The sequence below is a fragment of the Gorilla gorilla genome, chromosome 20, assembly GCF_029281585.2.
Source record: "Gorilla gorilla gorilla isolate KB3781 chromosome 20, NHGRI_mGorGor1-v2.1_pri, whole genome shotgun sequence".
NCBI classification, from domain to species: Eukaryota; Metazoa; Chordata; class Mammalia; order Primates; family Hominidae; genus Gorilla; species Gorilla gorilla.
Window position 1 is genome coordinate 7635715 of NC_073244.2, and position 24863 is coordinate 7660577.

At 61.3% G+C, this 24863-nt stretch overlaps 1 protein-coding gene across 2 annotated transcripts; it reads right to left on the reverse strand.

Moving 5' to 3' along the window:
• Window positions 1-291: 291 nt before the first annotated feature.
• Window positions 292-24802, reverse strand: KLF16 (KLF transcription factor 16). Of its 2 annotated transcripts, none has more exons than XM_055371146.2 (2): window positions 24018-24802; window positions 292-2651 (listed from the first exon to the last, which is right to left on the reverse strand). In XM_055371146.2, the coding sequence occupies exons 1-2, from the start codon at window positions 24442-24444 to the stop codon at window positions 2350-2352; spliced, it is 729 nt and encodes a 242-aa protein (XP_055227121.1). In that variant the 5' UTR covers window positions 24445-24802; the 3' UTR covers window positions 292-2349. The 2 variants fall into 2 exon arrangements, with proteins under 2 accessions (XP_055227121.1, XP_030863687.1); XM_031007827.3 differs by lacking the exon at window positions 24018-24802 and adding an exon at window positions 10941-11792.
• Between the last annotated feature and the right edge of the window lie 61 nt (window positions 24803-24863).

Sequence of the window (24863 nt, forward strand, 5' to 3'; positions counted from 1 at the left end):
GGGCGGGCGGGAAGCTGGGCGGAGGGCGCAGCTACGCCAGGCGTGGGTGACACCCGGCGGGCGCAGCGCGCGCCGCTGCAGGCAGCCCCCTCCGCGGGGCTTAGGGCTAGGGGCAGGGCATTTTGTGTCTCAGCCAGAGGGGCCTGGCCAAGACCCCCTTCACTAGCCCGCTGCCTCAGTTTCCCCACGAGGTGGATGAACTTGGGACCACACTGGTGGGTGGGACAGAGGGGTTCAGAGCGTGCCCACAGGCTGGGGACTGCCACGGGAGAGACCACACACACGCTGGAGTAGGGTTTAAAAAGGGGCTTGTTTAATTAATTAAATACAAGGATGAGGCCAGGCAGGGCGGGGAAGGGGCACCACCCACGGAAAGCACACGCCTCTTGGAGCCGCCTCCCCTGCAAACGGCTGGAACCAGGTCCCAGTGATCAGCGACTCCTTGGAGAGTGGAGGGGTGGGCGCAGGTCTCTCCAAGCCCCTGGACACTGGAGAGGGGCCCAGTTATAGAGTTCTGGAACCCACAGCCCTACCTACCCCTGCTCCAGACAGGCCCCTGCCAAGGCTGGGGCCAAACAAGACTCACAAAGGAAAACAGGGCTCCAGTCCCCCACCCACCCCCACAGACTAAGGCATCTCACTAGCGCTGCCAGAAGAGGGTTTGAGGCTAGGGACAGAGAACACAGAGAGCCGAGGGCTGGATGGGGCAGGACCCTCCGAGCCCAGCTCCAGAAGGGCGTCCCCTGCCTCCCTCCCCCCAGGATCCCAGGCACCCATCCCTGGATCCTGCCAGGCCGGGGCTGGGTCCAGGAGCACACCAGTGCCATCCAAAGCCCCCCTGTCCCCAAGTGAGAGGCAGGACGGTTCTGGAACAAAAGGGGGTACCAAAAACCTCCTGCAGCCAACAGTGGGGGGATCCACCTTTCTGGGTCTGACATGGAACCGGGGACCCTTCTCATTCCAGGCTGGGGGTCCTCAATACCCCCCCAAGAGGAAATGCAACCCAGGCCACAGCAGGACGACTGCTGGCAAAGACACAAAGGTGGCCCCCGAGGAACAAGTCCCCACCCCACCCAAGTTCAGCTCAGAGACCCCCTACACACACTCACACCCCCTGAGGATGCCGGACCACCCATGGGGGCCCAGAAAAAAGGAATCCGTGCCTGAAAAAATATTCTACCCGGTGCAAAAAAAACGAGCTACCCCAGGAGGCTGCACAGCCAGCCCTCTGCTTCCAGTCCACGAGGCAAGACCTCAACCATGGGCCAGGGCCCACCTCTTCCAAGCACCCAGGAGGAGGGGAGGCCGGGGAAGCAGGGCCGGGCCAGGCTGCAGCCCAGGCCCGGAAGAGCCTGCAACCCCGGCGGGCATGGGCTCCACGGCCCCACCTGCAGGCCAGGGAGGGCAGCGCAGCCCAACGGCCGCAGTCGTCGTTAAGGGAGTTGATTGTCACGTGATACCGCAAAGGCCAAAGTCAGCAAGGCAGGGACTGGAGGGCCAGGCCCGGTGCCAGCCTCCCCTGCAGCCTCTCTCACCCACCCACCCAGAGAGGGGGAGCTAGGGCCCCCACACCCGAGGACAGAGGAAAATAAATAAGCCAGCATTCCCTCCCGACCCCACTGAGTCAAATGTTCTTTGGAAGAACCCAGAGGTCCCCTCCCTCCCCATCCCAGGTCTCAGAAGCAACACCTGGAGCCCCTCCGGGCATCATAACGCCGCCCCACTCCTGGCTCTACCCCCGAGGTCTGGGGGGCCAGGCAGCCCCTACCGTGGGCAGAACCTGTGGACACCTGAGATTGAGTACCCGAATGGGGGGTGGCTGGGCTGCACCCCCGTTTCCCTGAACTACTCCCATGGCTTTCGGTGGGGTGGGGTGGGGTGGGGTGGGGAGAGGCAGGGGCCGTGTCAACCCCCGACTCCTCTATGGCTGTCTGCACACTTCATCCCAATCTGCAGGGATGGGGCAGGGGGTGCTTTCCCCGGGCCGGCTCCCAGAAGTCCACTCCACCCCCCCAAACCCCACCCCGTGAGGGGGGCAGCAGGGGGTGGTGGAGAGGAGAGGGGAGGACCTCCTAGCTGCCCTGGGGGGGGCCCCGTTGCACAGATGGGAAGAAAGTTAGTATCATGGCTATTTACAGACACAAGCCCCCGTCACCCATCCTGAGAGCCACCTCTGAGGTCAGGCAGACCCAGGTCCAGTCTCAGACCCCCTCCTCACTCTCTGGAGGGGGGCAGGGGTGTCTTCAGGGTTTGCCCACGGCTGGAAGGGGCCCAGGCTCCCCGTGGGTCCTCACTACACCCCTGGATGGCAGAAGCATCCTGGCGGTCAGGGTGGGCTGCACGAGGGCCCTACAGGCCTGCGGGGGCTGGGCTGGGCGCGGGGCTGGGCGCAGGGCTCCCGGCCAGGCTGCAGGGCAGCGAGTCGCTGGGGGAGGTACTGCGGGCACCAGGGCGCCGGAGCAGGTCCGGGTGGAAGCCGGGGTGGCGGCGGGCGTGCTTGGCCAGGTGGTCACTGCGGGTGAAGCGCTTGGAACACAGAGGGCAGGAGAAGCGCTTCTCGCCCGTGTGCGTCCGGTGGTGGCGGGCCAGCTCATCGGAGCGGGCGAACTTCTTGTCGCAGCCCTGCCAGTCACAAGCAAAAGGGCGTTCCCCTGGACAGAGAGACAGAGACAGACAGCGGGTCAGCGGGGGCGGGGGGAGATGACAGACACATTCCAGCAGATCCCAAAGGGTGGCGGGCATTTGTCCCGTGCCGTTTTAGAGGCTGAGTTCTGGGTGTGAATTTAAAACATGGAAAAGCACAAAGAATACAACCCTTACCCACCCTCCGGTGGCCCAACATGAGACCCTAATAAATAATCCTCTTATTTCCTACCAGCTCTTAGAAAGGACTCTCCGGCGAGCCCAGAATCTGTTAACCTTAAGTAACCGCCACAGACCCCCAAGGCTGAAGCTCCCCAGGCCCTCCCAGCCTCTGGCCCCAGGCGGGACCCTGGCAGGGATTAGCAAAGGCCTCCCAGTGTCTGTCCCAGGCACAGGCTCGCTCAGAAGGCATGCTCGGCCTTCAGGCTGTCCCTGCCCCCCACCCAGGGGCATTCAGGGGCCTCCATCTGTGCATGATCCCCTCCTTTTCCAAATGACCACCTGGGATGCAAAGGCTGGGTTAAGGGGGTACAATCATGGCAACTTCCCTAACCCTCCTGGCCCCTCCACGAGCAAGGGGACATGGGAGGAACCCGCAGGCACAGTCAGTCTGGGCCCCGATCTCGGGGTGTGGTTAGATGGAAGACAGGCAGGAAAGCTCACAGGGAGGGGAGGGGGCGGGGTCTCCCGGGAAGGGGCGGGGCCCGGAGGGCTGGACTCGCCCCACCCCCACGGGACAGATGGCGCTGGGCAGGGGCGGGCCACCACCCGGCCACTTCCTCCACAGTCCCCTCCCACCGCCAAGGCCGGGCCTCGCCCATCCTGCCCCTAACCAGCCGTCGCCATCTGGGCCTGCCTGTGCGCCTCCAGGCAGTGTGGGTCTTTGCTCTAGAACTGTCCCACCCGACCCCCTTCCTCTAGCCGGGGTCTCACACCCACAGCATGTGGCATCGTGATGTCGTGATGTCAGCGTCTACCCAGCAGATAGGGGTCTCCAACGACTGGGGAGGGGCAGGTCAGTCCACCTCCACCCAGGGAGCGGAGCAGGACAAAGGGCCCTGTACCCCCGAAGCTCCCACCCTTTCGGGCCCTGCACCAGGTACCCGGGACCCTGGCATTCCCGGACGTTATTCCCGTGACACCCCAGGGTTTTACAGGGTGGGTTGTGTGGATGGAGACTGGACGTGCATGCCCCTCGTGGCACTGGTTGGAGCCCTGAGTAGCAAGAGAGACGTCAGAACCAACTCCCCTGAGTGGCCCCAAAGCCTGTTCTCAAGGAAGCCGCAGCAGGGCCAGGAGGGTAGTCACCCGGTGGGTTACAAACTGGGCAGCCCACGCCCAGCACTGGAGGTTGCTCTGGCCCTGGGAGCACTCCCACCAGTCCATGAAGAACTGCAGCCAGCCAGGGGCCTGGAAGGACCCACAGCAGGGACCATGGTGAGGGGTACAGAGACGGCGGGAGGGGCACGGCCATGCTCAGGGTGACCCAGTGACATCTCCGCCCTGGGGAGCCCGGCTGAGGAGGGGGACGGGAGGGTGGAGGGGTCTGCCCACTGAGGGGCACCAGCGATCACCCGTGACCCAAGAAGAGCTGGAAGAAAAAACCTTCCCTTCTCATCTCATCCTTCCTCCCTGCCACACCCCGACACCCTCAGCAAAACAAGACTGCAGACAGAGACCAGCAGCCCCCCTCCCCAAGAGGTTGTGAATCCAGGCAGCTGGAGAGGGGGTGAGACCAACTGTCACCAAGACCAACAGTAGCCTCAAATCCCTGGGGCTGCCTGCTCCACACCCCAAGTATCCCCCAAGCAACCCAGGATGCAGCTGGGGTCGGGGGTCCCCCTCAGCTGGGGGCCGTCTACAACCCAAGCAAGAGGCGCAAAGCAGCCCTGGAAGGGACCCCACTCCCATCTCAACCACTGGGCCCTGACAGCTCCCAAGGGCCTCAGTCTGGGGACGGGTTCTGGCTGTGGGAGCGCGGCTGGAGCAGACCACTGGATTGGGGCTCGCGCCCCTCCAGGGAACATGCCGCCGTGTCGCCATCTTGCAAGGCACAGGCGGGGAGGCAGCAGGAGGGAAGGGGGAACATCCCACGGCTGGGTGCCGGGCAGTCAGTTGGTTCACTTCCCCTTTCAGGGCGGCGGGGCTGGTCCCCACTCCCTCTCCCCCAGTTCCACTTTGCAAGGAGGAGCAGGTTGCCAGGGCGGGGGGCGACCGGGGCAGGGGCGCGCGGCCGCTGGGAACACAGCTGCCGCACGTAGCTCGGCGGCGGCGGCGGCGGGGACATCCGCAGCCCCAGCCGGCCCCGCTCACGTGGTCCCACTCCCGCCGGGGCCAGGGGGCCCGGGCCAGGGTCGCCTCTCCGGCCTGGGTGCCTGCCAGCCCCGCCCCGCGCTTGGAGACTGAGGCGCGCACATGCGCACGTGGGTGGCGGGGCAGGGGGTGCACGGGCTACCCACCCCCGCTGCGCTGGGCGAAGCGCCTCTACGAAATGCCAGGCCCTGCCTCGCACACAATCCATTCGCAGGGAGGAGGGTGGGGTGACTTGTGGGGGCCCAGAGTGCGCTGGCTCCTAGCAGGCCGGGCCCCCAGGTGCACAGCCACCCAGCCGCTCCGCGCTACCTGGCCGAGACGCAGCGCCCGGAGGATGCGGTGGGTGGGGACAACGCGGGAGGGCAGTGTGGGCGGGGCCGCGGTGGACTTGACCCTCTGACTCAGGCTGGGCCCGGGTGAGCTCAGGACAGCCTTGGAAACAGGCTGGCTCAGAAAAATGGAGTCCAGGAAGTCCTGGAAACCTGGCCCGGCCCCGTCTGAGCCGGCACAGGAGGGGCCTGGAGACGGGACTGCGGGACTGTGCCAAGGGCCCTGGTTCCGACAGGGAAGCCTCACCTCCTGAGCTTGTCTGGGGGGCCTTGGGGTGGGGAGGGGGGCTGTGGCCGGCCGCCTGCAGGAGCACTCACGTCCGCCTAACAGGTGGGGTCGGGTCTGTAGGGGAGGGCACAGGTGGGGAAGACCAGCCCCAGCCGCAAAGCAAGCATCCCAGGAGAGCCAGGAAAGGCTGGGGCTGGGGAGGCCTCTTACCCACCCAGGGAGGGGAGGAGCTCCTGAAGGTGATCCTTGAGCAGGTTCTATAGAACCTATAGGCAGCTGCTTCTGGGAGCCGCTGCAGAAAAGGGGGAACACTGATGGTGAGGCCCTGCCAGCCTGGGGGTGGGGTCTCGAATACTATCTGGGCCATAGCAACCCCCACACCCACTCTGCCCCCAGCTCCCCTGACTTCCCAAAGCCAAAGCTTCCTTCCTCCCCCATCCCCACTCCTCCAGCAGACTTCCCCTTTCCAAACCCCCTGCTGTTCCCGCCAAACACGCAGGCAGGCATACCCGCCCCTGTGTCAATCCCGTACCTCCCCACGTGCCACCTGCCAGCCAAATCCCATCGCCTTCGGGATCCGTCCAGGCCCCACCCTGCCCCTCCCAGCTCACGCCTGGACTAGTGCAGTAGTCCAGCAGCTCCCGCCTGGGCCACCCAGACTGCACTTGGCTTTCCTGAGTTCTGCCCTGGCCTAGGGTCAAAACTGATGGCTGATCCTGCCCGGAGCTTCTCTGAGCAGCGGTGCCCCTCACAGTGGCCTGGTGCCCCCCAAGCACCCTCGGTCAGCTTCTCTGTCTTTGTACCAGGCTTCCAAAAACGCATGCATCTTGTGGGTGTAATATCTGCACCCCTGCACTCCAGTGGGAGCTGAAGGCAGGCACTTCATTGACGGCTGGGTCCCCAGCAATGCCCAGCACAGGCCTGGTATACAGCAGGTGCTTAATGCATATCTGTGGAAAAGGAGAATGCAGGCCTAGGGGATGAAGCTCTGGTTCCAACAAGAGCAAGGGCAGATAATGTTTGCTCAGCATCTTGAATACTCCTGTCCTCCCCACCCCGCCGCCAAACTATCACTACTCCCTTCTACATAAAAGGAGGCCCACCTGAGGCCCAACCCAGGCCAGGACCTCCCGCACCAGACTCTGGGTACCTGGGGGTCGGCAGGGGACAACCCCCTCAAGGACCCTGGCGCCTGTGTAACCTCTGTTCCAGAAATGGTCTAAGCCAGGGTGGTGCCCCCCACCCCCACAGCTCACCCCGCTGGTATCATGTGCCTCCTCCCCACCGATCTGGGCTGCTTTTATCAGAGAGCCTGGGTGGGGGTGGTTATCGCCCCCCACAACCCTGGGGGAGCCCTCCCCATCCCACTAGCTGGGGCACCTGCAGGCTGGAGAGGCGGTGGGTGGGGGAGGGCAGTCCCTGGCCCCCTACCCCCCACGGCCTGGCACTGCCCCACTCCGACCCTCCCCAGATAAGCTGCCAGTTCTCCCAAGCTCTGCCCACCAGCACCGCCATCCCAACCCTACAGGAGCGCATAGTTCTGCCTGGGGGTGGAGGGGAGAATGAGGTGGGGCATGGCTGCTTCCCCCTCTGGGCCTCAGTTTCCCCACCCACCTGTCCTCCTGGGGCCCTCTTCAGCAAGGAATCAGAAACCTGGCAGGCACTCAGACACTCCTCTGCACACCTCGTCCTGAGAGTCTCCCTCCAACCCAGTGCGTAGACCAGCACGCCTCGCTCCCTCCCACATCTCGTCCTGCCCTCCTCAACCCCTCTCTGATCCTAATCCCTTCTCCATAAATGGATTTGCCTCTGCAAAGCCCAGCCTGGCTCACTGCCGCCCCCAGCGTCCCCACCCTCGGGATTAAGTGCAGGGATTCACCTTGCCGAGGTGCCCCCTCCCCACCTCAAGTCCCTACCTCCACAGCAGACCCCAGAGCCAGCACGCCCTTCCTCTCCCATTCCCTGCCCCACCCAGCCCAGTGGGCCTCAGGCTGCCTCCTCCAGGAAACGCTTTCCGTCATCACTAGCATCCCTGTTGCCACCCCCCACCCCACCCCCCGCCACCACGGACACAGTTCCCTAAATCCTGGGGCGCGGGGACTAGGATGCTGGGTGCTGGCCTGCGGCAGGGGCTCACCAAGACCTCTCAGATGCAAATAAACGGGACTTCAGAGTGGGATACAACTGGGGGTGACCCTGCAGCCCCCTGGGGGGCACCTGACAAGGTCTGGGGACATTTGTGATTGTCAAGACTGGGGAGGGGGTGCTCCTGCCATGGAGTGCGTAGAGGCTGGGGACACTGCATAGCCCCCTGCAGTGCCCAGGACAGCCCCTCCCCAGAAAACGATCAGGCCCCAAATGTCTCGGTAAGTGCGGAGGGGAGAAGCCCTGGGTGAGAAGAACCCTTCCAGGTTTGAGCCCCTCTCCTGGGGAGGGTGTCGGCAAACCCTCTGGAGGTGCAGGCTGACGGTGTGCCGGGCACTGGCATGCCAGGGGAGGGGGGTGCCCCCTCCGGGGATGCAGGGGGTTTGGAGAGCAGGGAGCCGACAGCCAGCCTCTCCTCCCGCCCCCGCCCCAACTCGCTGGCTGGCTCACTCTCCGTAACCATAGCAACGGCGTCAACATCACCCACAGCTTCCAAAGTCCTTCCCCGCCCCACGCAGGAGAGAGAGAGCCGAGAGCCGGCCGGGCTAGGATAGGGGCTGTGGGCCAGACCCAGGGGACGGGAGGTGCAGTCCTGCCGCCTGCTGCCCCCATGAAGAACATCCCACTGCTCCCCTGGCCTCCCTGCTCCCAGAGCCAAATGTGGCCGAAATCACAGGTGGGGCTCCTCCAGTGTGCCTCAGTTGGTTTATCTGTAAAAATGGGGCCACGCCACGACTGGTGTTCCCTTTACAGAGGAGAAGCACTCCAGGCAGGGGTGGGTGGGGGTGGAACTCGTTCTCAATGGCCCCCGGGACAGCCCTGCAGCCACCGGTGACTCGGGTTCGTCTGCGGATCTTTCCCGGCCTCCACTCCATTCAGGGACAGCCCTGCAATGGGGCTCCCTCCCAAAAAAAAGTATGGCCTTCCTGTCCCCCAAAACCAGCTTAACGGCAGCCATTCCCTCCCTCCTCCGGGGGCTGAAAAAACCAGACCACCTTCCACTAAAAGAGGCCGTTTACACAGACCCCTTGGTGGTCCTGGGGGCTGGGGAGGCCCGGAAGAGGAGCCTGGAAAGCCACAAGTATCCAAAACCCTTTGGAAACCGAATCCAAGGTGCCTGGGCCTGGGACTGCCCTCCCAGTCCCCAAATCGTTACTGTAAAGGGGGCTTTGGAATGGGACGTCAGCAGGCTCCCAAGGGGTGGGGGAGGGTGCCAGGAGATCCACCCTGCCCTCCCCCACCACACAGGGTAGACGGTGGCGCGTCATCAGCACAACTGCATCCACCGCTGGGGATGCCCGACTGGGCACCCCCAGGCCTGTTTCTTACTGCAATCCCGGGATAACAATACTGCCTTCCCAGGACTCCAAACCCATCCCTCCCCTGCCTGCTGGCTTAGGGACCGCTGCCCCAATACCCGGGGGCCTATGGAAGCGCCTCTTGGGTGCCACTCAGGGAGGTGGCCATCCCGTCCACTTAACCCAGAAACTCAGAAAACCCAAATGGAGCTCTCAGGCCACGCCATCTGGCAAGCAAAGAATGACCTGGGTAGACAGGTGGGAGTCGCTTTCCCAACAGGCTCCCACTTCAGCCCCCTGTCTGTTCAGATCGGCCAACTTACCCCCAAAAAGCCAGGGCACTCCTGGACCCCTGCCCACCGCCAGGAGAGGCACCTCCCTTTCTGTTCCCAACGCTGCCTCGCCATCTTCACAGACCCCCAATATCCCTCCCCGCGGAGATACACGGACCCCATTGCCCTCAAAAAGAGGTAACACCCTGGGACCCCTCCGCCGAGGATGTGTGGCTCCTCGCAGAAAACGCAGACCCCACCCAAGTCCTGTCTTGACGCCCTCGGTTCCCGTCTGTGTCTCAAGGTGGGCAGAGCCTCCAGGCCCCTGGGACCAGGACAGGGACTGAGCGAGGGGTGAAAAGAGTGCAGAACAGAGAGGGGGTGGCCTGCAGGCTACATACCACCGCCCCCACCCGCCCTCCTGCTCTCCACCCTCAGGCGTCCCAGCGCGGCTCCCCATACCCCAAAGATGGACCCTCAATTCTTCCGCAAGGCATTCGCGGCCCCTGCTCATCTCAGCCCCACCACTCTGGACGGCCCACTTCCCTTCGGCTGCTCCACGTGTCCCTACAATCCGAGCCCACGGACCAAGCCTCCTTGGAGTGTCCAGCTGCCCAAAGCGGCCACCGCTACGGCTATGAAATAGAGGCAGCATCGCACTCTTGATAGAAATGAAAAAATCGAGACCCAGATCGGGTAGAGGTCCTCTGTTTGGTGGCAAGGCCAGAATGCCAAGCCCAAGGGCAGCCGCACAGCTTTCCCCCAGCCCCCCACCCTCCCCGGAAGGGACAAGCACCTCTAATGCCCAAACCAGGGCCGGCCATCGAGGCCCACGGTCCCCTGTTGCCCAGTCCAAACTCCCAGTCCAGAAAGTGGAACCCTAGGAGGGGACGGAGTGAAAAAATACAGCCAGGCCCACCAGGCTCCCGGTTCCCCTCGCCGCCCCGGGGACTGCGCTAGGAGGGGCGTTGGTGTAGCCGAAGCGCTCCAACTACGCGCACCTTCCCGAATCGCCCGCCAGGCAGGGGTGAACAAACACGCCGGGGAAATACAGCAGTGTGGACCCGAGCCCCTCGAGGGTCCTCCATACTATAAAGTTCCCCCGCCCAGACTCAGGCCCCAACCCGCGCTCCTAGCCTCGCCCTCCCCCTCGTTAAAATACAGAGAACGCAGAGAAAACGTGCCGGGCTCCCCCCATCCTGGCCCCACGCCAGGTGCTCTGCCGACCTCTGGGGAGAATCCGCGCGGCCACCCCGGCGGCGGCGACGCGGTTCCTCCTCCATTTTCACAGATAAGGAAACTGAGGCTGGGGGAGGGGGAGGACCCAGAACCCCAGAGCCGGATGCTCCAACCACGGTGCCCACCGCCCAGACCAGAACGCAAAAGAAAAAAAAAAAAAAACGGAACAAGGCCCAGAGAGGGAGAGAGGTGGTCTGCCCAGGAGTCTCAATCCCGCCCGCAGACCTCGCTGGGCCCCCGGAGCCCCCGCCACTGCCGCCGGGGCGGCCATCCGCTCGCCGCCCGACCGCGTGGCCGCCACGCCCCCCGCGCGCGCCCCACCCACCGAGGCCCCGCCCTGCCGGCCGGCGCGGCGGCGGCCCGGGCGCGCCCCCCTCCCCGCCCCCCACGCGCCACGCAGTTTCGGGGTCCTGGCGGGGGAGGGGTCTCAGGCGGCCGCCCCCGCGCGGGCCGGGATCGCGGCTGCACTCACCTGTGTGCGTCCGCAGGTGCGACTTTAGGTGCGAGGACTTGTAGTAGGCTTTGGCGCAGTCCGGGAAGGGACAGCGGTGGCTCTTGGCGGCGGCGGAGGGCGCGGCGCCGGGGGCGCGGCCCGAGGACGGGGACGAGGCGGCTGAGGAGGAGGAGGCGGGCGAGGCGCCCCCCGGGGCGGCTCCGGGCCCGCCGCGCAGGTCGGCCAGGATGCTGGCGGCCAGCAGGTGGGGCGCCGCGGCGGCGCCGGGGCCCGGGCCAGAAGCGGCCGGGGGCGGCGGGGGTGGCCCCGGGGTCCCCGGCGAGGCGGCCTCGCGGCGCGCCGCGCGCACATCCAGGCCGGCGGCGGGGCCCGCGCCCTCGGGGCCGGGCCGCCCGCGGTGCACCACGGCGCCCGAAGAGATGGCCATGAGCACGTCGGCGGCGAAGTAATCCACGCACGCCACGGCCGCCGACATGCCGGGCAAGGGCGCGCGGCGCGGCGGGCGGAGTGGAGGCGGCGGGAGCGGCGTCCGTCCGGCCGGCGGCGGCTGCTCGAGTGCGGGAGGCGGAGGAGGAGGAGGAGGCCCGGCGCGCGCCGCCGCCGCCGCCCGCGCTCGGCCTGCCCCGCCCCGCCTGACGCGCCCTGACGCACCGGAGCCCGCGGGGGCGGCCGCAGCCCGCCCCGCCCGGAGGACGCCCCCTCGGGGCGCCGCAGCCACGCCCCCCGCCCGGCGCGCCCTCCACCGCTCTCCGAGCCGCGCGCGGCCGCCGGGGGCGGGGCTCGGGCCGGAGGAACCCGCCCCCCCGGCGCGCCCACTCCGGCCTCCGCCAGCGCCCAGCGTCTTAGGCCCGGAGCGCGCCCTCCCCGCGCTAGGGTGCAAGGCCGGGGAGCCCCGCCCCCTCCCGGCGCGCCCCACTCCAGCGCGCGCCCCCGTACCCTTTCCCGGAGCACCACCCCCTCAAGCCGGGGCGGGAGGCCGAGGACCCCGCCCCCTCTCCGGCACGCCCCTCCTTCCCAGAGCGCGCCCCGCCCCATCCCGGCACGCCCCTCCCTCCCAGAGCGCGCCCCGCCTCCTCGCTGGCGCGCCCACCCCACGCCGGGGCGCGCGGCCGGCGGGAGCCCGCCCCCTCCCCGGATGCTTCCCTCCTGGCCCCGGCGCGCCCCCGTTCGCGATGGAGGAGGGCTCCGATCCCCACGTGGCCGGGGTTGGAGGGGTGCGGAAGCGGCCGGCCCCGCCCCCAGGCCACGTGCGCGACCCTCCCCCCCTCTTCTCCCGGCCTGGGGCCCTGCTTTGACCCCGTACTCAGGCATCTGCTCGTCCTCTTCTCTGGGGTTCCCCCTCGCCGCTCACAGAGCCCCTCGGAGCCTCCCGGCCGAGACACCCGGTATCCCGCGCCCGCGGCGGGGCCCGGGAGGGTGGGGCAAGCCTGCGTTCGTTCCTCTTTTTGCACCCAGTTCCGGAGCTACTAGAGCGCGCCCCACTGGGGGTGGGGGGGGGCCGGTTGGGTCCCAGAGGGTCGGGATAGGGGGACGGGAAGAGGGGGCCGAACGCAAAGGGCTGGGCTGGGCTGGGGGCGCCTGAGCGGGTCAGAGGTTCCCCGCCCTGCTGGGACACCGGGGTCCGGGGCTTCTCTTTCCATTCCCAGGCATCGATTCTTGGGGTTCGGACGGGAAAACTGAGGCCAGGTATTGGGGCCTCCCGGCCGCAAGGACGTCCAGGCCAACTTGCTAAATATTGGGGGGGACACCACGGACGCGGATGGCCCAGTTCGCAGGCCCAAGGCGGCGGGGGCACAGAAACTGGGCGGCCCCCCTCGGTCGCGACCGCGCTCCCGCCCCTTCCCAGCTCCGGTGGGGCGGCGGGGACTGCGCAGTGGCCGCAGCTGCCTCCAGGGGGCGGAGCTGCTTTGGCCTGCGGCGACCTCCTGCTCTGGGTTGGGCATGGACAGAGGCCCTGACCCGATTCGGGGCTTCTCTAGCCCCATCCCCCGCCCACCTGCAACCCCAGCTGACGCCCTGAGGCTGACCACTGTTCCCTGGGTCGCCCGCACTGCGCCTGGGCTCAACCATGCTTGGTTAAGCCAGCTGAGCCCTCCCTGGGCCCCAGTAAGCCCACTCCACGTGGCTGGACAGAGCGGAGCCGAGAGAGAGGAGGTTCAGCGAAGTGTGGGAGGGCACAGGGTGCCCTGCACACACTTGCCCCTCTCCTAGGCCTGGGCTCCAGAGCCCTCTCTGCACCCCTACCATTCGGTGGGCGCTGGGGGTCGGCGTTCCTGCTCCTGCTGGGCCTCTGTTGTCTTTGAACTTCTAGGACGGTGGGCCACTTGGGCAGGTCCCCCAGGTCCCCACCATCCCAGCAGCCCCCAGGGTCCTGGAACCCCGCATTGGCTTGTGGACAGGTGTGTCTTGAGGCCTCAGGGTCCACACCCAACCATGCGTCTTCCACTGATGTTTCCTGGGCTTAGAGCAGAACCAACCAGCCCTGCCCTCAAGGGGCTTACAGTTGTAACTGGGAGGCTAACGATGGGATGGGCAGGGGTGAGCAGCCTCCAGGGGTGGGCCACATGGCCCCAGGCAGGACCTTCACTGTGAGACTCCATTGTCTGCCCACTCCAGCCATTATCAGGGTTTCAAGTTAGTGGCCTCATCTGCGGGTCATGCCAGCCACTCCACAGGCAGGAGCCCCCAGGTGGGGGCACACAGCCCACACCCCACCCATGAGGCTTCTATTCACACTCCTAAGCCCCAGGAACATTCAGGCAACCCATGACCCCTGTGGTGAACATGGACAAACCTCCAGCAGCGCCCGGCACAGGGCTCTGTCCTCTCTTCCTTACTCTCCTCTCTATGACCCTGTAAATTCTCCACCGGGCGCGGTGGCTCACGCCTGGAATGCCAGCACTTTGAGAGGCCAGGGTAGGGGGATCACTTGAAGCTATGAGTTCAAGACCAGCCGGGGCAACGTAATGAAACCCCCAACTCTCCACATTAAAAAATGAGCTGCAGGCCGGGTGCAGTGGCTCACGCCTGTAATCCCAGCACTTTGGGAGGCCAAGGCTGGCAGATCACCTGAGTGAGGTCAGGAGTTCGAGACTAGCCTGGCCAATGTGGTGAAATCCCATCTCTACTAAAAATACAAGAAAAAATTAGCCGGGCCAGGTGGTGGGCACCTGTAATCTCAGCTACTCAGAAGGCTGAGGCAGGAGAATCGCTTGAATCTGGGAGGTGGAGGTTGCAGTGAGTTGAGATCGAGCATTGTACTTCAACCTGGGTGACAAGAGCAAAAACTCCATCTCAAAAAAAAAAATTAGCTGGAGGCCAGTCATGGTGGCTCATGCCTGTAATCCCAGCACTTTGGGAAGCCGAGGCAGGCGGATGACCTGAGGTTGAGAGTTCGAGACCAGCCTGACCAACATGAAGAAACCCCGTCTCTACTAAAAATACAAAAAAAATTAGCCGGGCCTGGTGGCGCATGCCTGTAATCCCAGCTACTCAGGAGGCTGGGGTAGGAGAATCGCTTGAACCCAGGAGGCGGAGGCTGCAGTGAGCCGAGATCATGCCACTGCACTCCAGCCTGGGTGACGAGAGAAACTGTCTCAAAAAAAAAAAAAAAAATTAGCTGGGCGCAGTGGCCTCACACCTGTAGTCCCAGCTACTCAGGAGGCTAAGGTGGAAGGGTCGCTTGAGCCCAGGAGGTCAAGGCTGCAGTAAGCTGTGATTGCACCACTGCACTCCAGCCTGGGTGACAGAGTGGGACCCTGTCTCAAAAAAAAAAAAAAAAAAAAAAAAAAGGAGTTGTCATTCCCATTCTACAGATGAAAAAATCAAGACTGGGAGAGGACCGAGAACAGCCGGCCCCTGCTCACAGCTAAGAGACAGCAGACACTTTGGGGCATCCATAACTCAGCCCCTTCTTTCTTCAAACCTGTTCCTTACCTGTAAATGGGGGCTCACGTCTACCCTTCCCTGACAGCGCCCAAGAGGATCGGGGGGACAGCTCCTCCCAGCCCCAAAGATGGAGCTCCCAAGCCTGAGGGCCATGGAGCAAAGCTCAGCAGGGGACAGACAGCACCCAGGTGTCGCTGGGGATGGGTCTCTAGCAGGGCAGGAAGAACACAGCAGGACTCTCAGAGGGGCCACGGAGCCAGGAACTGGGGCCCTGCCTCATAGAGGGCAAAGAACACAGTCTCCCAGAGGACAGATGAGGGCAGAGGTTACATAACCGGGGGTGCACCCACAACATGGATACCCCAAGGTAAGTGAGGGCCAAAAACAAGGGTGCAGGGCCGGGTGCAGTGACTCACGCCTGTAACCCCAACACTTCAGGGGGCTAAGATGGGAGGACTGCTTGAGCCCAGGAGTTCAAGACCAGCCTGGGCAATATAGTGAGACCCCTGTCTGCACAAAAAAAAATTCAAAACTTACCCAGGCGTGGCAGTGCACACCTGTGGTCCCAGCTCTTCGGGAGGCCGAGGCGGGAGGATTGCTTGCGGCCCCGAGGTCAAGGCTGCAGTGAGCTGTGATACACCCCAGCCTGGGCAACAGAGCGAGATCCTGTCTCCAAAAATAGTGATAGATTTTCTGGGTGTGGTGGCTCATGCCTGTAATCTCAGCACTTTGGGAGGCCAAGGCAGATGTATCACCTGAGGTCAGGAGTTCAAGAACAGCCTGGTCGACATGATGAAACGCTGTCTCTACTAACAGTACAAAAATGAGCCAGGCGTGGTGGGGGGCCGCCTGTAATCCCAGCTACTCGGGAGGCTGAGGCAGGAGAATTGCTTGAACTGGAGAGGTGGAGGTTACAGTGAGCCAAGATTGTACTACTGCACTCCAGCCTGAGTGACAGCAAGACTCCCTCTCAAATAAATAAACACAATAATAAATAACAAAGGTGCAGCAGAAGAGGGGGTAATGTGTAAGGACGTGTGTGTGTGTGTGTGTGTGTGTGTGTGTGTGTGTGTGTGTGTGCAGGCCCTGGAACTGCCACATCTTGATTTAAGACAGTCGGGTCTTTGCTTTGTGATAGTTTTAATAGTACTTTTCTGTAGTACTCAAACATTTTTTTTTACCATGTGTATTTACTACATGCCTCTGAATGTCAACAGGCATCTAAGCAATGCAATGATGGGCCATTTGTCCTTTCATTTTTAGGCTTTTCTGTATGAAAATTCATCTTCTAAATAAAACCTCCCCCCACCCCCTGCCCAGTGTGGGCTGGACTGAGGGACTTGCTGCCGCAGAACAGGGCAGGGACAGGAGATGATGGCGATGGGCCCCGAGACATCCAGTGACCCCACCTGCACCAGGGGGCCGAGGTCAACATCAGGGGTGAAGTCGTCGGGGTCTCGGCGACCCCTGCTAGGATGTGAGGAGAAAGGGGCCTCCAGGGGGGTGTCCTGCCCCAAACCCTGTCACCTCAGTGTGACCTCAGGAAGACAGGCAAACCCAGATTAGGGCATTATTTTTGTTGATTTTTTTTTTTTTTTTTTTTTTTTTTTTTTTTTTGAGACAGAGTCTCACTGTTACCCAGGCTGGAGTGCAGTGACACGATCTCGGCTCACTGCAGCCTCTGCCTCCCAGGTTTCAGTGATTCTCCTGCCTCAGCCTCCTAGGTAGCTGGGATTACAGGTGCCCACCACCACACCGGGCTTTTTTTTTTTTTTTGGAGATAGAGTTTCGCTCTTGTTGTCCAGGCTGCAGTGCAACGGCACAATCTCGGCTCATTGCAAACTCCCTCCTGGGTTCAAGCAATTCTCCAGCCTTGGCTTCCCGAGTAGCTGCGATTACAGGCATATACCACCATGCCCAGCTAGTTTTTGTACTTTTACTAGAGACAGGGTTTCATCATGTTGACCGGGCTGGTCTTGAACCCCTGACCTCAGGTGATCCACCCACCTCAGCCTCCCAAAGTGCTGGGATTATAGGCGTAAGCCACCGCACCCGGCCGATGAGGGGATGTTTTACAGAACACTTGAGCAGGCCTCCTCAGGACTGTCAAAGTCATTAAAGACAAGGAAAGCCTGAAGAACCAAGATAGACTTTTAAGAGACTCAAGAGACATTCAGGATGAAATGCCATGTGGGACCCTGGATGGGGGCCGGGCCAGGAAAGGAAAAGACTTTGGGGGAAAACAGGAAGCTGGAACAGAGAGCCCGGGGTTTCACTGTCAGAGCTGTACCCATGTTAATTTCCTGGCTTTAGCCAGGCGTGATGACTCACGCCCGTAATCCCAGCACTTCGAGAGGCCGAGACAGGTGGATCACTTGAGGTCAGGAGTTCGAAACCAGCCTGGCCAACATGGTGAAACCCCATCTCTACTAAAAATACAAAAAAAAATTAGCCAGGTGTGGTGGTGGGCGCCTGTAATCCCAGCTACTCAGGAGGCTGAGGCAGGAAAATCACTTGATCCCAGGAGGCGGAGGTTGCAGTGAACCAAGATCACACCACTGCACTCCAGCCTGTGTGAAAGAGTGAAACTCCAGCTCAATAAAAAAAGAAAATGTTCTGGTTTTGACGGGGTGTTACCACAAGGGAAGCCAGTGAAGGGTTGATGGGATTCTCTGCACCACCCGTGCAGCTCTTCTGTAGACCTCAAACTATCCCAAAATAAAAACTGTTCTATTATTGTCTTTAAGATGAGATTTCACTGTTGCCCAGGCTGGAGTGCAGTGGAGCAATCATAGCTCACTGCAGCCTCTACCTCCTGGGCTCCAGTGATCCTTACACCTCAGCCTCCCAAGTAACTGGAACCACAGGTGCACACCGCCATGCCCGGCTAAATTTTTTAAATTTCATTTTCTAGAGATAGGGTCTTATTTTTGCTGCCCAGGCTGATCTCCAACTTCTGGGCTCAAACAATCCTCCTGCTTTGGCCTCCCAAAGTACTAGGACTACAGGCGTGAGCCACCACACCCAGCCCAAGATAAATACTTTTTCTTTTTTTTTTTTGAGACGGAGTCTCCCTCTGTCGCCAGGCTGGAGTACAGTGGTGCAATCTCGGCTCACTGCAACCTCTGACTCTCTGGTTCAAGTGATTCTCCTGCCTCAGCCTCCTGAGTAGCTGGGATTACAGGCACGTGCCACCACACCCAGCTAATTTTGTATTTTTAGTAGAGACGGGGTTTCTCCATGTTGGCCAGGCTGATCTCGAACTGCTGACCTCATGATTTGCCCACCTCGGCCTCCCAAAGTGCTGGGATTACAGGCGTGAGCCACCACACCCGGCCGAAACTTACTTTTTAAACAAATATGAAAAGTGGATGTGGGGGTGACTGGACTGAATGATAATAATGACAATGGCAGCGGGGCAGCAGCTCACATTTGCAGCACTGCTTGGAGTTGCTTTAAAGTCCACTCCTAGAAAGGCACCCAGGAAATACTCCTAAGGGCCAGGGATGGTGGCTCATGACTGTAATCCCAGCACTTTGGAAGGCCAAGGTGAGAGAATCGCTTAAGGCCAGGAGTTCGAGACCAGCCTGGGCAACAAAGCAAGACTGCATTTCTACACAAAATACAATTAGCCAAGTGTGGTGACGTGTGCCTGTGGTCCCAGGTACTTGGGAGGCTGAGGTGGGAGGATCACTCAAGCCTAGGACTGGGAGGTTGGGGCTGCAGGGAGCCATGATCACACCACTACACTCCAGCCCAGGTAACAGGGTGACAGTCTGACCCAAAAAAAAAGAAAGATTCCTGATTCCTGGCCTGGCGTGGTGGCTCACGCCTGTAATCCCAGCACTTTGGGAGGCAGAGGCGGACAGGTCACCTGAGATCAGGAGTTTCAGACCAGCTTGGCCAACATGGTGAAACCCTGTCTCTACTAAAAATACAAAAATTAACCAGGCGTGGTGGCACGTGCCCGTAATCCCAGCTACTCGGGAGGCTGAGGCAGGAGAATCACTTGAACCCAGGAGGCGGAGATTGCTGTAAGCCAAGATTGCGCCACTGCACTCCAGCCTGGGCCACAGAGTGAGACTCTGTCTCAAAAAAAAAAGAAAAAAGAAAGATCCGTAAGGAAGAGTGCATAGGGCTGTGCACTGTACTGCTAGTAACGGAAAAAACAGAGAATGGACCCCAGTGTCAGCGGCGGGGCCACAGAGACCCTGAGGCTGCTGGAGAATCAGGCAGAACCGTCAGTCCTGCTGCAGAGCCTCACGGATGGGGTGGCAAAAGCAAGCTTCACAGTAAAGCCTGTGCCCCAGACGTGGCCTCAATTCTCCGTGTGTTGTCAGCTGTACCCACAGGCTGTTTATTCACGGATGACCTTTGCCAACCTGTGGAAGCCACCTCCCGACAGGCCTGCAGGGACCCGGGGCCGTAGCAGGAGGGACCGGACGGGCTGCGGAGGTGGCCATGAGGCCTGCAGAGGACGCACTCAGCGGTCTGTGCCACCCATTTGAGTATCTGACGGTGTGACCCTGACCTCTCCCGGTGATCCTGATTGTCAACAAAATCCTAAAGTCCCCACCCCCCCGGGGCTGGCGCTCCTGCAGGACACTGCGGTCTGGTGATAAAGCCTTTATTTACGTTACTGCACGTGTTGCATTACGTGACCAAAACGCCGACCCCCAAAGCCACTCAGGGTGTATTTCTGTGTTAAGGCGTTAAATCACTTACCATGGTCCAGTCCAGGGGGGCCACCACGCACGGTGGGGGGTGGGGGGGCAGCTGCAAGCTCCTGGGGGACAGAGGACAAGGTTCCACCAGCCAGGTGGGAAGGTGGGGCAGCAGCTGCCACCCTCCAACCGGAGGACACAGCGAGGTCACCCTGCTGGCCGACTGCAAGGAAGCCCCTGGGTGGGGTCCTGCAGGGAGCATCTCTGGGGTCCACGGCCTCCATGCTAGGAGCTGCTGCAGGGACACCAAGGCCTCCTCCATCCTGCACAGGGTGGGCAGCAGGGGCAGGATCCGGCTGGCATTTCCTTTCCCGTGCAAATACCCCGCCCCCTGCACCCCCAGCCCCTCCTCAGCAGGACTGCAGGGCCAGGGCCAGGGATTTTATCTGCACGGAGCCAGGAGGGGACCAGGACCCCCAGGCACCCCGCTTCCTTGGCCTCCCAAAGATGATGAAAAGCTTCCGTAAGAGCTTTCCTCCTTGAACAGGGTCGGACAGGTGGTGGTGGTTTTTCGTTGTTTTTTTAAGATGGAGTCTTGCTCTGTTGCCCAGGCTGGAGTGCAGTGGCGCAATCTTGGCTCACTGCAACCTCTGCCCCCTGGGTTCAAGCGATTCTCCTGCCTCAGCCTCCCGAGTAGCTGGAACTACAGGCGCACGCCACCACCATGCCAGCTAATTTTTGTACTTTTTTAGTAGAGACAGGGTTTCACCATGTTGGTCAGGCTGGTCTCGACCTCCTGACCTCAGGTCATCCACCGCCTCGGCCTCCCAGAGTGCTGGGATTACAGGCGTGAGCCACTGCGCCCGGCCTGGTGGTGGGGTTTCGGGGTGCTCTGCTAACAGCCACAGGCTTCACATAAAGCACCCCGCCTGGGCCTGTTCCCTCCGTGAGGCTATTGGGGAGGGCGGGTCCCAGAGTTGCGCTCTTATCCTCCACGGACACACACAGTGCCCGTTCTGAGCTCTGCTTCCGGCTGGGTGCTGCGGAGAGAATAGGCTCTGGTCTGGCGGGAGGTGCTCGCTGTCTGGCCGGGCAGATGTGTGTCCCGGGACCTTATTTCTGAGCCACCTGTGCTGTCATGGCTGGGAGACGCCGAGTGCCGAGGGAGCGCGGGCCTGGCCGGGGTCTCGGCTACTTCTCTCGGTGGGGAAGCAGGGACAGTGACCCCAGCAGCCCAGAGTCGTTGTGAAGATCAACATGGCCGGTGGCCCGTGGCCGGAGCCCGGAACCGGGAGGGAAGTGGGACCAGGGGCTTGTGCTGGCCCCTGGGCCGCTCTGACACCAGTTGGGCGCCCGCTGGATGGACTCCCAGTTAACAAGCCGGCCCTGCGCTCCCACCTTGATCCTGACACCCGGTCTCAGAGGTGGACAGGCAGGTGCCTGCCATAGGGGAGGAAAGAGGAGGCGCCTGCTCCCAGAGGCTCCACCTCAGGTCACGGCCACCACAGGCCAAGAGGACAGAATCACAGCCAAGCAGGGATGGTCTCCATCCTCTTCCAGAACCCCAGAGGGCCCTCAGGTCATGCAGAACAGAGCCAGCCGGGTGGGTCCCATCAGCTTGGCATTAATGGGACGACGGATGAAATGCAGCCACAGCATCATAAGAGCTTGGTCAGCTGCCCACACACACATGCTGGGACCCCATGAATGCCAGTCGGGGCTGACAGGCCACTGGTCCCCTGGGGAGCAGCTTGAGGGTGCACAGCCCTGGGCACCGCCCCAGACCTGACCCACTGGAAGGGCCTAGCCCACATCTCAGGCAAGCCTCTGCCACACCCACAGCCATGCTCCAGCCACTGGCCCTGGGCAGGGTCTGCCCTCCCCCCGGGCTCCGGGTACCAGAGTGGGCCTAGGCCACAGGGTCACCTGGCTGGTGTCTGTCCCGTCACCCAGGGCCCCGTGCTGGGGTGTACCAGGAGCAGGTGACACAGGGTGGACCAGAGACTCAGCCCCCAGGCGCCCTACCTGGGAGAACGCTGCTGCAGGGCTTGAACAAGTGTGTCCTGGAAAATCCACAAAATGGAGAATGGGAAGTTGGCCCTACTCCCAGGTGGCCTGGCCCCGGGCCATACCAAGTGGGAGGTGGGGAGAGCACGCATCCTGGAATAGAGTGCTGGCCTCCCCTGTCGCCACCCCTGCGGGGTCCTCCCGGGTCCCAAGAGCAGGGGGTGGTGGGGAGAGGCCGAGGGTGGAAGTTGGCCTGACAGCGTGGAGCCTGAAGGCCCGGACTCAGTTTACCCCATGTGAGAGGGACAGGCAGAGGGAAAACAGACGTGTACGCTGAAGGCGTCTGGGAGCCCTACGGAAGCCTCGGTGCTGAGTTCGCAGCAGCTTGAGAACTGGGCTGCCCGCAACCAAGGCCAGCATCGCGCACCGTGAATATCCACAGCCCGCAGGGAGGGAGGGGCGGCCCCAAATACTTAGATTTCCAAAATCCTCTTCACCACAGTGTCTTGTGGAACTAGTACCACATGGATCAGATGAAGTCGTCAACTATTTTAAGATGAGAATTTTATCTCGGTTTGATCTGTAAATCTAAGAATCTAAGCAATCTCAATGTTTTCAAAGAAGATCACGGTGGGAGAACCAGATAAACGTGCCTGCTGTTCAGGAGAAAAAAGAAACGTGCAAAATAATGCAAGGAGGCGGGGCCTCCGGACATGAGGTCAGGAAGACAATGGGGTTCTGGAAAACTGGGATAAGAGTCTAGGGACAGACCCAAATCTACTTGCCATAAAGACAGCACTTCAGTGGGGAAAAGAATGCTTTTTTTGGGAAATAAAGTTGGGACAATTTGTGGAAAAAAAGTTTTGCTTCCTACCTTACTCCTTACCAGGAATACTTTCTAAAATTAGACATAAGCATTTAAATATATGGGGAAAAAAAAAACCCACTACATTTCTAGAAGAAAATCTCAAATGTTTTATAATCTTACAGCAGAGAAGATATTCCTGAGATGACACAAAAATGCAGGAGCCGTAAAGAGAAAAAAACTAATGACCAGTAACAATTGTAGATGCTTGGCTTGAAGAAAAAAATACACACAAAGTCAAAGACTAATGACAGATAGAAAAAAAGAAACACTTCCGGGTCAGCCGAGAAATGGTATTCAGCAATAAATGTGTCAGAGTCCAAAAAAAAAAAAAAGAAACACTTCTACTAGACAGAAAGCGAATTTCCTTAATCTGTAAAGTGCACCTAGAAACCACCACCATCCACCCAACAGAAAAATGAGCCAAGAAGATAAAATACAAATGGCTTTTAAATAGTCAAACGTTTATAATAAACATATTTTCCAATCTCGAAACGACTGTCAGTGGTAACAATGATCAACATAACATAGATGTAACAGGAACATCACGACGTTCGACTATACTTACAGGAAACACAAAGCTACAGTGAAATACTATCTCACGCCTACCAGGTCTGCAAAATCCAGCTTGGGCAAGGGTGTCACAGGCCCCCTCTTATGCTGGTGGGGGAGGGCAATTTGGTACCACCCCTTTAGGGGCCTAAATACAGCCCTCGCACTTCTGCACCGAGGAATTTAACCTAAGAAAATAGTCCGACTTGGGCAAAAAACGGTTTGTACAAGGAATAGTCAAGCTAGCATTGTTCGTTATAAAAGACAGCAAAAACCCTAAATTTCTACGGGAAAGGGGATAAATTCTGGTGCTATAAAACTCCGTTTCCGGATGAATCCCACCTGTATCTGAATGCATGGGGCGCTCTCCGAGCTACGTTAAGTATAAGGGCCCCAAGTAAAGTAACTGACCTTTTGCAGAAACGCACGTAGATGTTCCTGCTAGACTTTCTTTGTAGACACGTAAGAAACGGGTTTCCCTCTGCCCCAGGGGAGAACTGGGCCTTGGAGATAAGGACTGGGAAAAACACATCAAGTCTTCACCAAATACCCTTTCAGGCTCCTTGAATTTTCTACTCTGTGCACCTGAACACACTTTTGTTCTCTTGCAAGCAGCTGCTTTGCACTGGAGGCAATGAAGACACGGCGGAGTCCCAGCTCGCAGGGAGCTTAGGTTCTGACGGCGTCAGAGGACAACACGCTCTGGACCAGCGCAGCGCCCAAGGGTCAGCGGCAGCAGCGAGCAGGGGGCACGGGATGCGGGGAGGCTCTTCGGGAGGCATGAAAGGCAGATGTGTTCCGAAACGTGAGCCGCGCTGGGGGACACGGCGCAAGACCGGGGACAGAAGGAAGACACTGCGGTCGCAAAGCCCTGGCCGTGCAAAGGCCCCGTGGTCAGCCAGGAGCCCAGGCGTCCCCTGCTCTAGCGAGGTTTCCTTCCGAACGTCCTGTAGCACCGCTTACCATGGAACGGTGGGCGCTGCCTCTCAGCCCCGACCCCGCGGCGGCCCCCACGCGCCCACGAGGAACTCGAGGCCGAGGGAAGGAGTGAGAGCGGCCGGAAAGGGGCAGGGCCGAGCCGGACCGGTACCTGGCTGGGTCCCAGCGGCCGCCACTTACCACCGAGGCCGCCTCTTCGCCCACAGCCTGACGCCAGCCACCGCCGCCACCGTCTCCACTTCCGCACGCACGCCGCCACTTCCGCTTCCGTCCGTGCTGCGGCCCCGCACGTGACGCAGCGCCTTCTCGCGCCCAGACTGAAGCACCGCCCCCCCTTAAAGGGGCCGCGGACTAGAGCTAGCTGGATGCAGCTTGGGGTCCCGGCCTCGCCACCGCCTGGTCGCGAGACACAGGCTGAACCCTGCCCAACCCTAAGGTGGACAACAGGCCACCGGTTCCCGAGTCCTCCCGGTCCTAAGCCTTCTGCCCTAGAGATCATAGGAACTCTTCTCGTGATCCCAGCTCCAGTGTCGGCTCCCTCTTCCAGGGGAGACCCTCGGGGCCCAAGCACCTGCCACCGCCCTCTGCTGGACCCCAGCTTCGCCATCTACGAAGGAAGCGGCCTGCCCGAGCTCTGGGGTCCGTCAAGCGCGGCACCTCAGGACCCAGAGTGCGCTGTCCTGGCCCCTCTGCAGTAGGACTGACGGGAAGCTGTCGAGGCGGCAGTCCCGCGATGGCAGCAGGGCCCCCACGCCTGGCGTCCTCATCGCGCCCACCCAGCAGGGCTCACCAGCCTCCCTAGGAAGCAGGCAGGGGTCCTGGGCTCAAACGCTCCCCCACCCATCATCGCCCAGGCAACCAGCTCCCTAAGGGCTCCCCGGACTAGACAGAGACCCACCCCGCTTCCGCAGAGTAAAACCTATAAGGGGGTCTGTGCCGATCTCTCCTAGGGACTCAGGTACGAAACCTGGGAACCCCGGCCCCCTTTCGAGCTCGCTGAGCGCTCGAGTGAGCAGAGCCATGAAA